Source organism: Erpetoichthys calabaricus, chromosome 8 (genome assembly GCF_900747795.2).
Source record: "Erpetoichthys calabaricus chromosome 8, fErpCal1.3, whole genome shotgun sequence".
Classification (NCBI taxonomy): domain Eukaryota; kingdom Metazoa; phylum Chordata; class Cladistia; order Polypteriformes; family Polypteridae; genus Erpetoichthys; species Erpetoichthys calabaricus.
The window spans coordinates 77526907-77542566 of record NC_041401.2 but is presented as its reverse complement, the minus strand read 5'-3'; the positions used below and the strand labels follow the sequence as shown (position 1 = coordinate 77542566).

Genomic DNA, 15660 nt, shown 5'->3' with positions numbered 1-15660 from the left:
GTTTTGCATGTACATTGCTACATATTTAAGGCCATGCTTAAATCCATACAAGAGCTACAAAAATGGAGTAATGATCAGGTTATTAAAATAAAAATAATGGACACAGTATTAAACATTTATGTCCACGATATGAGATTGTACACTCTCGCTTTTCCATTTCTCCCTTTATGCCTTTACAACTTCAGGGCTTTGCTATCAATTTTGTTATACTTCCATTATGAAACTCTTCACTTTATTCATGGTTTCACCTGCTCTCTCAAAAGGTTTGTTTTATAACCACATCTTCCTTTGTCTTCCTCTTTCTACCTCATCATGTTCTCTCTTCCAGCACACTTCTAGGCATTCCATCATTTTTCATTCTTAACACATTACCAAACCATCTTGGTTCCTTATCAGAAGGTTCTTGGCTTAATTCTTCCCTTATTCTTTGTGTTCTTAATTCTGTCCAACTTTGTTTTTCCTAATACTCTTACATATTTAATTTCTGCTGTTTGAATTATTCCACTATGATTTTCCATCATAGCCAGACTCGGCTATATAACCCAACACAAATTTGGAGAATTTATAAAATGTGTAATTTTGTCATTCTTCCCACTCCACCCCCCTTTAACTGATAGTAAACGTAGCTGGATTTATGTATTCTGTTAAATATTTCCAGATCTATTTTACACCCATTCCAAGTCTATTTCCTTTAGTCTTATTCTTTTTAACAATTCTCCTTTATGTTTTACAAGCATCACTTTACTTTTGGTTTTTATTTATAATCATCTCCTTCTATTTCAGCTAAAAACTTAAATTAAAAACTCTCGACTAATACCATTTGATCCAGGTTCACTTCTGTAGCATGAAGTGTGCTTAATAACAGTCACTAGAACAAAAATGGCCCCAAACTGTTAAAACACACATCACACAGACAATCCACTGCAAAACCGAATGCAAATATTGTTTTAAAGGGACACATCTGTATATAACACTCCGCTCTTAAATTGCTATGTTCAGACCTTTTAGGCCATGAATGTCAAACTCTGGTCCTGGAGGGCCGCAGTGGCTGCACGTTTTCATTCTGATCATCTTCATTAGTGACCAGTTTTTGCTGCTGATTAACTTGTTTTACCTTAGTTTTAATTGACGTGACTCAGGCCCCTTTGTTGTTTCTTTTTCCTTAATTAATTTTCTCGTGGCCTGGAACCCCTACAGATTTTATTTTTTTCTCCAGCCTTCTGGAGTTTTTTTTTGTTTTTTCTGTCCACCCTGGCCATCGGACCTTACTCCTTTCTATGTTAATTAATGTTGTCTTATTTTAATTTCTTATTTTGTCTTTTATTTTTCTTCTCTTCATTATGTAAAGCACTTTGAGCTACTTTTTGTATGAAAATGTGCTATATAAATAAATGTTGTTGTTGTTGTTGTACTTTATTAATCCCAAGGGGAAATTCACATACTCCAGCAGCAGCATACCAATAAAGAAAATATTAAAGAGCAATAGCAATGCAGGTATACAGACAGACAATAACTTTGAATAACGTTTACCCCCCCCAGGTGGTATTGAAGAGTCGCATAGTGTGGGGGAGGAATGATCTCCTCAGTCTGTCAGTGGAGTAGGAAAGTGACAGCAGTCTGTCACTGAAGCTGCTCCTCTGTCTGGAGATGACACTGTTTAGTGGATGCTGTGGATTCTCCATGATTGACAGGAGCCTGCTCAGCACCCGTCGCTCTGCAACGGATGTCAAACTGTCCAGCTCCATGCCTACAATACAGCCTGCCTTCCTCACCAATTTGTCCAGGCGTGAGGCATCCCTCTTCTTTATGCTGCCTCCCCAGCACACCACCACTTAGAAGAGGGCGCTCGCCACAGCGGTCTGATAGAACATCTGCAGCATCTTACTGCAGATGTTGAAGGACGCCAGCCTTCTAAGGAAGTATAGTCGGTTATAATTAATTAGCAGCCAAACAATAATGAGCCACAAAACAAGCCGTCACATGACCAGCTCACTTGTGCCAATCACACAGTATCTGAAAATAAAGTGGAGGTCTCAGTAAGGTTGATCTACAAGGCCACGAAAACATTTTGGTGGTGTTCTTAGAAAAAAAAAAAAAACTAAACAGTTTTGGAAATGTCTGCTGTAGCTGAAAGAGCAGCAACAAGCCGAGGAATTAAATAATGAGTTTAACAGCAAGAGAAATTGGTTGGATTGAAACCGATTGGAGTTTGAAGCCCCAATCTGGCTGGTCATCTGTCAGCTCATGTCATATCTCATTTCTGTTTGGCTACCATTTAATGATGGAAAGAATCAATTCAGAGGACTGGATCCTTAAAAACAGGGCTATTAAACTGAAGGGAAAAGGAGTTAAGTAGCAGTGAAACCTGGTCACGGATTAGGAAAAGGGTTAGAAAGAAAACCTGCAGCCACTGCGGCCCTCCAGGCCTGGAGTTCGACAACCCTGTTTTAGGCAGTGAATCGTGTGAAGTTGACTACATCAAACATCCATAAGCCACAGCTCTAAGGCATCTGTTCAACTGAAAGATGGGTGCGTCACGAAAAACAGTCCATTGTTATTAATATTCCCTTGCTTATTAGTTACCTTTAGAGTGTTTGAGCATATTATGTATGGTTATGTCTTCACACTGATGAACAAGCAACAGAATCTTCTCTTGAATGATCATAATGAACTCATTATAAAGGCATCTAGGGTTTGAATCCTGTGTCTTGCTGATGTTAGACGTTTGCTTGTTCTTTTTCTGTAAACTTAGATTTTCCTCCCACATCAAAAAATACAATTGTATTAACTGAATAAATAATGCTAAAACGACTGTCCCATCTAGGGTTGGTTCACATGATGTGTCCAGTGCTGCTGGGATATGCCAAGGCTCCCTTGCTTTGCAAATCTCATTGCTTAGCGGGCAGCATTAAAATGCCACTGTTCATGTATTTGTTAAATTCGCATCCTTGCCTAAATTTAAAATGATTGTGAGCATTTTTGTGATAGAGATTAACACGGCACCGTGAGCACTCATTTCTTCCTTAGTGAGCCTTATCAGCAGCCACTCACGCTTCATCGGCCTTGTGGTGTTCAAATGTGCACTGGATGTCACAATGTTCAAGCAATATTGACATCATTGAATCAGTGACTGAGCAATGACGACATACTTCACACCTCTAGACTTGCAGCACCCGCTGCTTACTTGAGCAAGCCAGCTCAGAATCCTCAAAGCGATGCTGCGTTGTTCATGATCCTCCAAGGTCAAAACTTTTGTACTCGCCAGTTGACTTTATACCATCCTACATTTAGAGCAATGAAGGGGATACATTACTAGAATCAGCAACTGCTACAGGTTTGACATTTGGCACTTCTACAGAGTCCTGGGTTCCAACTCTGGCTTGTAGTTACGATTTTCACATTTTCTCCAGGTGCACCAATTTTTCCTCCCACATACCAAAAATGTGGTGGATCAATTTAGAGCTTCATCTTACAAGTGAGCATGGGTGCGTGAGAAAATATTTTCTATTATATTGGACAGCTGGCTTATCTTGTCCCAGTGTAGCCAGAATAGACACCAGCTCCCCATTACCCAGAATTGGAGAAGCAGATTAGAAAATAGATGGATGTATGCAAAAGCAGCTTTGGAAGAAGTTGGGAAAAAAAATTGAACAAAAAGATAACCTGTCATATAGCAATTGAGGTATTCCATTATTGCCCAGCTGAGTAATGTATACTCAAATTAAAACCTTGCAAATTTTCCCTGAAAGATTCAGAAAGTTGATTTAATTGGAGTGGAGGAATGAATATGTATGCTCAAGGAGGCTCTCAAAGCAGAAAGTAGACATCCCTGGACTGAGTGTGGCACTATGACACACAGGGCCATAAATTCCTCGTGTAACAGTTCAGTTCTACCTTCATGAATTCCTCCCTCAACTAAGCAAGGACGTTTGTGGTTTAGCGTCACAAATTCAGACAGGCTATATACAGTGCATGTGGAAAGTATTCACAGTGCATCACTTTCCACATTTTGTTATGTTACATAATAAATTATGTTTGTTTTGTTATTTCCCCTTTGGATTAATAAAGTATCTATATCTATAGCCTTATTCCAAAATGGATTAAATTCATTTTTTTCCTCAGAATTCTACACACAACACCCCACAATGACAACGTGAAAAAAGTTTGAGGTTTTTGCAAATGTATTAAAAATAAAAACACTGAGAGCACATGTACATAAGTATTCACAGCCTTTGCCATGAAGGTCAAAATTGAGCTCAGGTGCATCCTGTTTACCCTGATCGTCCTTGAGATGTTTCTGCAGCTTAATTGGAGTGCACCTGTGGTAAATTCAGTTGATTGGACATGATTTGGAAAGGCACACACCTGTCTATATAAGGTCCCACAGTTCATGTCAGAGCACAAACCAAGCATGAAGTCAGAGGAACTGTCTCGAGGCACATATCTGGGGAAGGTTACAGAAAAATTTCTGCTGCTTTGAAGGTCCCAAGGAGCACAGTGGCCTCCATCATCCGTAAGTGGAAGAAGTTCAAAACCACCAGGACTCTTCTTAGAGCTGGCCGGCCACCTAAAAACTGAGTGATCGGGGAAGAAGGGCCCTAGTCAGGGAGGTGACCAAGAACCCAATGGTCACTCTGTCAGAGCTCCACAGGTCCTCTGTGGAGAGAGGAGAACCTTCCAGAAGGACAACCATCTCTGCAGCAATCCACCAATCAGGCCTATATGGTAGAGTGGTCAGACGGAAGCCATTCCTTAGTAAAAGGCACATGGCAGCCCGCCTGGAGTTTGCCAAAAGGCACCTGAAGGACTCTCAGACCATGAGAAAGAAAATTCTCTGGTTTGATGAGACAAAGATTGAACTCTTTGGTGTGAATGCAAGGCGTCACGTTTGGAGGAAACCAGGCACCGCTCATCACCAGGCCAATACCATCCCTACAATGAAGCATGGTGGTGGCAGCATCATGCGGTGGGGATGTTTTTCAGCGGCAGGGACTGGGAGACTAGTCAGGATAAAGGGAAAGATGACTGCAGCAATGTACAGACACATCCTGGATGAAAACCTGCTCGAGCGCTCTTGATCTCAGACTGGGGCGACGGTTCATCTTTCAGCAGGACAACGACCCTAAGCACACAGCCAAGATATCAAAGGATTGGCTTCAGGACAACTCTGTGAATGTCCTCGAGTGGCCCAGCCAGAGCCCAGACTTGAATCCGATTGAACATCTCTGGAGAGATCTTAAAATGGTTGTGCACCGACGCTTCCCATCCAACCTGATGGAGCTTGAAAGGTGCTGCAAAGAGGAATGGGCGAAACTGGCTAAGAATAGGTGTGCCAAGCTTGTGGCATCATATTCAACAAGACTTGAGGCTGTAATTGCTGCCAAAGGTGCATCGACAAAGTATTGAGCAAAGGCTGTGAATACTTATTTATGTACACATGATTTCTCAGTATTTTTTATTTTTAATAAATTTGCAAAAACCTCAACTAAACTTTTTTCACGTTGTCATTATGGGGTGATGTGTGTAGAATTCTGAGGGGAAAAAAATGAAATTAATCCATTTTGGAATAAGGCTGTAACATAAAATGTGGAAAAAGTGATGCGCTGTAAATACCTTCCAGATGCACTGTACATAGCATGTGCTTTACTTGTCCAGGTAATGGAACGCAAGTGCTGTAATACAGACTACCCTTTCCTCCTCGACAGGGAGGCATGCACACACACGTGTAAAAGACAGCTGCTGGATCACTGTCAACCGAGTTGTACTGTCATTTGTATCTTTAAAAGGAGCACAGCTGGCAAAAATTGTAGAAAAGGCTGCAAATCTGGGAATTAAAACAGTTCAACAATCAAAACATCAAGGGATTCCTCAGAGGTATGCATCTGGTTCCCTAGATTTACATTTCTATGTGCATTTTCTTACACAGGTGTAAAGTTTGCTGTCACCTAGCTGAGAGCTGTGCCTTGCACCATCTTTGGGGTCCTCACAGAGCAATGCATTCTAAACCAAGAGCTGCCACTCACTGTTTAAGGTATTTTCAACCTGCTGCCTTGCCTGTCAGCCTCCTCTTTATTCACTCAGCTTCTTTTCTCCCATCACAGACCCTTCAGCACCCCAGAATGGCTCTTTTACTGCCTTGCACGCTTGTTTGTGTTTAAGCAGATGGCGTATTTCACATAGTTTAATTAAAGGCAGGAATGGTTGACGAAACCACCAGTGCCTCAGAATGGGAATGTCTGCAGTATGCCACACAGGGAACTCTGGCCCCCTGAGAATTGCAGGCTAAATAATTTTCCTTCTGAGGTGGGCTTCAGCTGAGGCTTTAAGAAAAGGGAGGCTCTGATGGTTAAAAAGCTGGATGGTTGTAACCCATGAGAAAGAGGGCGATGGCTCTCCAGTAGTATTTTTGGATAGTCAAATTGGGCCACATGTGCCACAGAGCCACAAGTGTTCAGGTGCTCAGATGTTTGTGTATTTTGTTTTTTAGTTAAATAGACAAGAATAGAAAAAAACATTCAGAGGACTGAGCCCAAAGTTGCAGCTTTCAGCTGGGACAGGGTGTCAGCAGTCAAATATCAGAAGGGCTGTTGTGTCTAATGAGCAGGAAATGACTGCAACAGAAATAAAAAGAAAAGCCAAGGAGCACAATAGAGTAAAACAAACAGAATTCCTGCTCGTCTGAGTTTTTTTTTTTTTTTTTTAATATATATAGCAACAGAACAACTGCAGAAAGGTCATAAAATACATATATGTTTGTGGCACGAGGGGGTACAACACAACAATGAGAACTTATGGCCCAACCACAAGCACACATCCATCCACTTTATAAGCCCACTGCATCCAAACCTTTCAAGGTCACAGAGATAGAATTTGTATTTTGTGATAATCTGTGGGACCCACAGTCAGGGGAAATGAAATAGCAGGAAAAGGAAAGTGTAGGGAGTTGCAAATATAGCCACATTCCCCTGGTACACAAGACCTTTTTCCTTCCAAGTGGCCCAAGGAAAAGTCAAAAGGCACAATTTGGCAGACAAGGTGCTAAAGAAAATGACAGGCCTCAACCGTAGTGTCAAAGTGGCATGGACAAGGAGGCCGGAGGCAGAAACATGAGGTTGGGTGAATTAAATTTGTGTTGCAAAGTGGTTCCGGACAGCAGTATTTCTTGCCCACTGAGCCCCTTCTTCACAACTGTGACCTTGTCTGGTGGAGGAAGACGCTGAGAAAATGACCAGATACCCTTCTGCAGGGATATACACTCAGTAACAAAATTTCTTGGGTGGTAGTAACAAGATTTCTTGGGTGGTGCTAGACTGACAGTAAGATAAGAATTGAGATTGTGTCATGCTGGCAACCAAACATCTGTGCAATGCCACAGATAGAAAGTCGTGCTTCTACACTAGGAGCAAGTACTTTTATTCTCTTGCAAACCTCCTTGTGCACAGGTTTGGCAAGGCAGGCTCGGATTTCAAGTTAGACAGATTAGGCAGGATGTTTGGTTTGTTGTTTTATTTTCATTTTGTAAGCACATTGTCAATACTTGTAAAAACCTGATCCAAGAATAATGCTGGTTGGACCGGAAAATTCAAATTGACAATTGCTTAACAACTGAATATTAAAGGCGTCAGAGAGCTTGTAGAGATTATCAAATAGAAAGCGAAAAAGGCGCACACACGAGTTTGACGAGCAAGACAAGACAACAAATGCACTTCATAAACGGAAAACACTCCATTGGGTTCATATTACATGTGACTCGCCAGGTGCCTCCAGTGCTTGGGGTCCGCTGCGGTGCGCGCTCACTCGCGGAGTGGCACACTGCCCCATAAGGCGCAACCCTCCATTAACTGCGCACCTTGCTTCTTGCTGTGGCGTTGCTAATGCTTTGGGGCACTCGGGAGAGGAGAGAACCAATTAAACGTTCCCGCATGAAGTGTAAATTGACAGTGCTGTGTGCTGTTAAACACAGAAGAGTCCCGTTAGAAAAGAAAAAAAATGATTGCCCTGCTTACCATGAATCATCTGGCCTCGATAGCGGTTGCTAGACGGTGAATTTTCCATGGCGGTTTTCCTTCGGGACAGAACGTTCGTGTGTCTTGCCTCGACTATTCAACGCGTTTCTCGCTGCAGTTCCCGAGGGGTATTTGCGCACATCAGCAACAGCTAAGTCCCATAGCGCCTCTTGCCGTAACTCTGCGACTCTGCCTCAGCCGGCGCCGTGGCTTTAAATAGGGCCGGGTCAGTGACGTCACTGACATGAACCCGCCCGTGCCGGAACAAAAACAAGACACACGTGCGGCGTGCGGACAGCTTGCCGTGAGCGTCGAGTCTTGGCTTGCTGTGAGGATGATTCCTCGGTCAGAAATGGTCACAGTAAGTCTCGTGAAAAAAACGTGAACTAGCACCAGCCTAGTCACGTATATTACTGCTTACTGGTGCAAACTTAATGCCTCGAACTTAAAGCTAAACGGAAGTGGGCGGGTCAGTTTTGTTTCTTATTGTGACCGGCTTCAAGTTACTGAGACTAGAAATGTTTCCCTGCAACTCTCGCTTAGCTCCAAGTAAGTGTGCCCTCCTGCGGGAAGTCGGTCAAAATAATATGGAAAGCGTCGAACTGAGGGGTTTGATATATTTCTTCTGATTTGTTTCCCATTCTGTCGTGAGATAAACGAACCCTTCTGAATGGCCCATAAGCGGCTTAATGTTGGCATATCCCAAGATTAATGTGGGAAGAATCATTGACTGTATACTCGATGTATTCTCGAATTTCAGTTCGCCTATCTTATTTGCTTTTTAAAACGAATTGAAAAAAAAAAAATTAAAATATTGTATAGACCAGCAATGGTCCTAAAAGATTAGACTGGGAGTTCATGTGTCCATCGATCTCTCTATTAATTTTCTAAATCTCTTTTATTCACTTTTAGGGTTGAGAAGAAGGTGAAACATATCGCAATTGCATCGGCCCATAAGTAAACAAGCAATTCTTGTTGGTATTGTAGCATATGTGGATGGTGAGTATCATGGCACACACAAGCTTTCTTCTGCCAACAGTTCCTACAACACAATCCAGAGAGTTGCCTTGAAACCTAACAGACACGGCATAGCCCATCTCCTATCACTTTTATTTTGCATAACAAACTCCGACCTGCTTAATCCAATTCCAGTAGTTACGAGTGGTCAGAGCCTTACCTGGCAGACTGGTTGCAATGCAGGAAACTGCCCTGGACGAGTGCATCAGTCCATCACATGGACCACATTCCCACAGCCACCCTTACTCAAAGGGAACCAATTTGGAACTGCCAAGTAACCATACCTGTACAGATATATACACAAATTAGCCACAACATTAAAACTACCTTCCTAATATTGTGTCGGTTCCCCTCTTGCTGGCAAAACAGCTCTCACCCACTATGGTGTAGACTCCACAAGACCACTGAAGGTGTCCTGTGATATTTGACACCCAAGATGTTAGCAGCAGATCCTTCAAGTCCTGTAAGTTGCGAGGTAGGCCCCCCATGGATCTTATTTGCTTTTCCAGCACATCCCACAGATGATTGAGATCTGGGGAATCTGGAGGTCAAGTCAACTCCTTGAAAACTTTGGAATGTTCCTCAAACTATTCCTGAGCAATCTTTACAGTGTGATAGGGCACATTATCCTGCTGAAAGAGGCCACTGCCATCAGGGAATACCGTTGCCATGAAGAGGAGTACGTGTTCTGCAACAATCTATATCTACGTGTTATGTGTCAAAGCAATATCCATATGAATGCCAGGAACTAAGGATTCCCAGAAGTTCATTGCCTCTGCTTGCTTGCCTTCTGCTCATAGTAAGCAATGCACATGCACCTGGCCATTTACATAACCTTAAAGAAAATGTGAATCATCAGACCAGGTCACCTTCTTCTGTTACTCCATGGTCCAGTTCTGGTGCTCATGAGCCTATTATAGGCATTTTTGGTAGTAGACAGGGTTCAGCATGGGCACTCTGACAAGTGTGTGCCTTTGCATCCCCCTATGCAGTAAAGTTGCATTATGTTTTTCAGCAGTTTGTGCTGCACTACTTCTTCTATGGGGTCAGACCAGACCAGCTAGCTTTTACTCCATACAGGCACTAGTGAACCTTGGATGTCCATGTCCCTGTCGCCAGTTCACTCTTCCTTGGACCACTTTTGGTAGGTATTAACCATTGCATACCAGAAACTTCCCACAAGACCTGTCATTTTGGAGGTGCTGTGACCCAGTTGTTTTGCTGTCATAATTTGACCCTTGTCGAAGTCACTCAGCTCCTTAACACTTGACCATTTTTCCTGCTTCAAACACATCACCTTCAAGAACTGACTATTCACTTGCTGCCTAATACATCCCACCTCATGACAGGTGCTACTGTAATGAGATAATCAGTGTTATTCACTTCACCTGTTGTGACAGATCAGTGTATAACATAAGTATGGAAGCGAAGGTTTGTGATACGGTTTGTATATTTGTAGCTAGAAATCCACAGAGAAAATTAATCATGTACAGTGGTGTGAAAAACTATTTGCCCCCTTCCTGATTTCTTATTCTTTTGCATGTTTGTCACACAAAATGTTTCTGATCATCAAACACATTTAACCATTAGTCAAATATAACACAAGTAAACACAAAATGCAGTTTGTAAATGGTGGTTTTTATTATTTAGGGAGAAAAAAAAATCCAAACCTACATAGCCCTGTGTGAAAAAGTAATTGCCCCCTGAACCTAATAACTGGTTGGGCCACCCTTAGCAGCAATAACTGCAATCAAGCGTTTGCGATAACTTGCAATGAGTCTTTTACAGCGCTCTGGAGGAATTTTGGCCCACTCATCTTTGCAAAGTTGTTGTAATTCAGCCTTATTTGAGGGTTTTTTAGCATGAACCGCCTTTTTAAGGTCATGCCATAGCATCTCAATTGGATTCAGGTCAGGACTTTGACTAGGCCACTCCAAAGTCTTCATTTTGTTTTTCTTCAGCCATTCAGAGGTGGATTTGCTGGTGTGTTTTGGGTTATTGTCCTGTTGCAGCACCCAAGATCGCTTCAGCTTGAGTTGACGAACAGATGGCCGGACATTCTCCTTCAGGATTTTTTGGTAGACAGTAGAATTCATGGTTCCATCTATCACAGCAAGCCTTCCAGGTCCTGAAGCAGCAAAACAACCCCAGACCATCACACTACCACCACCATATTTTACTGTTGGTATGATGTTCTTTTCTGAAATGCTGTGTTCCTTTTACGCCAGATGTAACGGGACATTTGCCTTCCAAAAAGTTCAACTTTTGTCTCATCCGTCCACAAGGTATTTTCCCAAAAGTCTTGGCAATCATTGAGATGTTTCTTAGCAAAATTGAGACGAGCCCTAATGTTCTTTTTGCTTAACAGTGGTTTGCGTCTTGGACATCTGCCATGCAGGCCGTTTTTGCCCAGTCTCTTTCTTATGGTGGAGTCATGAACACTGACCTTAATTGAGGCAAGTGAGGCCTGCAGTTCTTTAGACGTTGTCCTGGGGTCTTTTGTGACCTCTCGGATGAGTCGTCTCTGCGCTCTTGGGGTAATTTTGGTTGGCCGGCCACTCCTGGGAAGGTTCACCACTGTTCCGTGTTTTTGCCATTTGTGGATAATGGCTCTCACTGTGGTTCGCTGGAGTCCCAAAGCTTTAGAAATGGCTTTATAACCTTTACCAGACTGATAGATCTCAATTAGTTCTGTTCTCATTTGTTCCTGAATTTCTTTGGATCTTGGCATGATGTCTAGCTTTTGAGGTGCTTTTGGTGTACGTCTCTGTGTCAGGCAGCTCCTATTTAAGTGATTTCTTGATTGAAACAGGTGTGGCAGTAATCAGGCCTGGGGGTGGCTACGGAAATTGAACTCAGGTGTGATACACCACAGTTAGGTTATTTTTTAACAAGGGGGCAATTACTTTTTCACACAGGGCCATGTAGGTTTGGATTTTTTTTCTCCCTAAATAATAAAATCCATCATTTAAAAACTGCATTTTGTGTTTACTTGTGTTATATTTGACTAATGGTTAAATGTGTTTGATGATCAGAAACATTTTGTGTGACAAACATGCAAAAGAATAAGAAATCAGAAAGGGGGCAAATAGTTTTTCACATCACTGTATCTTGTATATGTTGTAACAAGGCGTTATATTGCGCCCGTCCCGACACAGACTGACACTGAGGCACGTACAGTTAGGTCCATAAATATTTGGACAGAGACAACTTTTTTCTACAGTAATTTTGGTTCTGTACATTACCACAATGAATTTTAAATGAAACAACTCGGATGCAGTTGAAGTGCAGACTTTCAGCTTTAATTCAGTGGGGTGAACAAAACGATTGCATAAAAATGTGAGGCAACTAAAGCATTTTTTGAACACAATCCCTTCATTTCAGGGGCTCAAAAGTAATTGGACAAATTAAATAACTGGAAATAAAATGTTCATTTCTAATACTTGGTTGAAAACCCTTTGCTGGCAATGACAGCCTGAAGTCTTGAACTCATGGACATCACCAGATGCTGGGTTTCCTCCTTTTTAATGCTCTGCCAGGCCTTTACTTCAGCAGCTTTCAGTTGCTGTTTGTTTGTGGGCGTTTCTGTCTGAAGTTTAGTCTTCAACAAGTGAAATGCATGCTCAATTGGGTTAAGATCAGGTGACTGACTTGGCCATTCAAGAATTTTCCACTTCTTTGCTTTAATAAACTCCTGGGCTGCTTTGGCTGTATGTTTTGGGTTATTGTCCATCTGCATCATGAAACGCCGCCCAATCAATTTGACTGCATTTAGCTGGATTTGAGCAGACAGTATGTCTCTGAACACCTCAGAATTCATTCGGCTGCTTCTGTCCTGTGTCACATCATCAATAAACACTAGTGTCCCAGTGCCACTGGCAGCCATGCACGCCCAAGCCATCACACTGCCTCCACCGTGTTTTACATATGATGTGGTATGCTTTGGATAATGAGCTGTTCCACGCCTTCTCCATACTTTTTTCTTGCCATCATTCTGGTGGAGGTTGATCTTGGTTTCATCTGTCCAAAGAATGTTTTTCCAGAACTGTGCTGTGCAATCGTTTTGTTCACCCCACTGAATTAAAGCTGAAAGTCTGCACTTAACTTTATCGGAGTTGTTTCATTTAAAATTCATTGTGGTAATGTACACAACCAAAATTAGAAAAAAGTTCTCTCTGTCCAAATATTTATGGACCCAACTGTATAAAATAACCAAAAGACTTTTATTTTTCTTCACCTGTGGGGCACGTCTTCCCCGTGAACCCCACAGGTGATACACAGTCCCAAAACACACTCTTCCCATCACAACACTCCCTTCTGGTGGCGGCACCACCACCACCACCTCCTCCTCCTCCTCCTGTCAAGCTTTGTCCTCTCCTCTCGACTCTGGCTGTTGAGTGGTGGTTGCTGGCTCCTTTTATGACCCACCCGGAAGTGCTCCAGGTGCTGGATCACCTGTTTCCGGTTGCACTCCTGGGTGGGGCTGAAGATTAGCCAAGCTGGGCTCAGGGACCCATGCAGCGCCCCCTGCAGATCCCAACAGGGCTGTGGAGAACTCCATCTCCCATGGAGCCCTGCAAGAAGCTGAGGCACCACCGTCAGCCAGGGAGGCTGCCACCAAGTGTCCCTGGGGAGGTATTGAGCAGCCCATGTTTGCTCCCCCGGAACATACTTCGAGGGGCCGTGTTCCTGGCCATCCGCAACAATATATTATATATAATACTGTATATAAACACACACACAACAGTTCAAGATTTCATAATGAGAAGTCAAATTTTGTTATATCAATTGAATTAGGTTCAGTTGAAGACAACATCAAGACTCAAATTTCCACAAGCAGTCTGAGGTTCAGTTTAAAATTTAGGATACTTGATTACAGGCAACCTCTACTTGACTTCCTTGCGGTGCTGTTCATGTTGTTTTCCTTGTGCTAACTGTTCAGACTAAGAGCAATTTCACTGTTCTCTGTGAGGAAACAGCAGTGAGAAGATTAAGATAATGATTGAGTTTGGAGCTAAGCATCTGTAATGTGGTAAGGAATTGTTCCAATAAAAACCTGATAAACAAAACTGCTGGGCACAGATTGTCACCATTTTAAAGTAGTCATTTGAGGAGTGTAAAGGCAGTGACTGTATTTCATAGCACACAGGGTCAAGAGAGATGGCATGGTTCCTGGGTTTTATAAGTCATTCTGTAGGTTTGACAAAGTTGTATTTTAAAAATGGAATATGGTGGTTATTATTAAAAATAACACCAAAAACAGGACAAGCACTTTGTACATGGAGCCTTTATTAGTTCAGAGCAGGGGCTATGGTGGTTAATTAAGGGAGACTCCTATAGAACTTTGCAACCCTGTCATTCTCACTAGTCTGAGATCCCTTTATCATTTATTTCACTCATGTTACAGGATTCTTGCTATCAGCAAAATGATCAATCAGTGTATTTCAGAGTGCTCATCTGCACTAGAATGCAAGAGTCAAAAGAAGTAACAGGTTTAGCACTAAAACAGTGGCATGCTAATAGAACACTGCCTTTTTCTCAGCATTTAAACTATCCCTAAGCATACAGTACATAGCTCAGGTCATAATTACTCCAGGATGGAAGTCCTAGGATGAGAAGTAAATACCTTCATGATTCAGGTACTTGAGCTGACGAATCCAGTGAACAGCTAAATGGCAACAAGTGACAATGAATAGCTTCAATTGATGGTATGGCCTTACATATCATCAGTACAGGTTTACAGTAGAAAACTGTGTTGTTGTGTTTTTTTGTCATGACTAGTATAATGCATTAGTCCAGAAACAGTAATATTCTTAAGCAGCCTCGCTGTTCTTGATTCGTGTATCGTTAACTGTCTATTATTTGCTACATTGTCTTTTTTGAGGTATGACACAGCTTTGAAAATTCCCATTTTCCTTTCTTTTGAGCCATATTTGTTTACTCATTTAATTAAACAACAATATCATTAAATAAATAAAAAACAAAATGGTAGATTAAATATTCTTTGTTAATCCCCAAAGGGAAATTCAAATGTAACTGCATTTAAAATATGAAAAACTATCAAATATGTAATTGTAAGACAAATCACTGCATTTATCCTACACGAAAAATGACATTCATTTTAAAGTAGGCCGGGAAGGTTAACGCATTAATTTTTGCAATTAATTTGGCCTGTTTAACGTGTTAAAAAAATATTGTCACATTCAAAGCTGGCAACGAGGCGATCGTGTCAGGCAGTGCTTTGGTCAGGGTGGCATTTTCATGTAATTTTTATTTTTTAATAATACAAAACAATACAAAAAAAAGTTGTTTTTACCTAAAGAATCGCACACACATCCAGTACCGTATTTATATACTACCTTTAAAATTTTATGAAATAAAATTTATATTTAAAGGTTTAACATTTCATATTATGGGGTTCACAACGATACGCCACCTGGTAATATGTAGCACTGGTGTTCATTTTCTAGATTTATACACACTGACACAGGTGCAGGGGAGTGAGAGGAAGGGGGGGGGGGGGGGAATAGGGGGTTTTATGGCATTCCTGAAGTAATTGCTAGAGAAAAGTTCCAAAGGTAAAAATGACACTTTTTTTATTACTTAATGTTTCTGTAAGATGATCAGTTCAATGTCA

At 41.7% G+C, this 15660-nt stretch overlaps 1 protein-coding gene across 2 annotated transcripts in view; it reads right to left on the bottom strand.

The window, feature by feature from the left end:
• The window catches only part of LOC114655695 (septin-4), a 66787-nt gene extending 58572 nt beyond the window's left edge, over nt 1-8215 (bottom strand). Inside the window, exon 1 of one of the 2 annotated variants that reach the window (XM_051931181.1) lies at nt 8007-8215. Coding sequence is in view for 1 of the 2 variants with exons in the window: in XM_028806872.2 (XP_028662705.1) it covers nt 8007-8009 (3 nt within the window). In the remaining variant the exon portion in view is untranslated. The remainder of the gene's footprint in view (nt 1-8006) is intronic. The other variant, XM_028806872.2, reaches the window with a different exon arrangement.
• Nucleotides 8216-15660: the final 7445 nt, after the last annotated feature.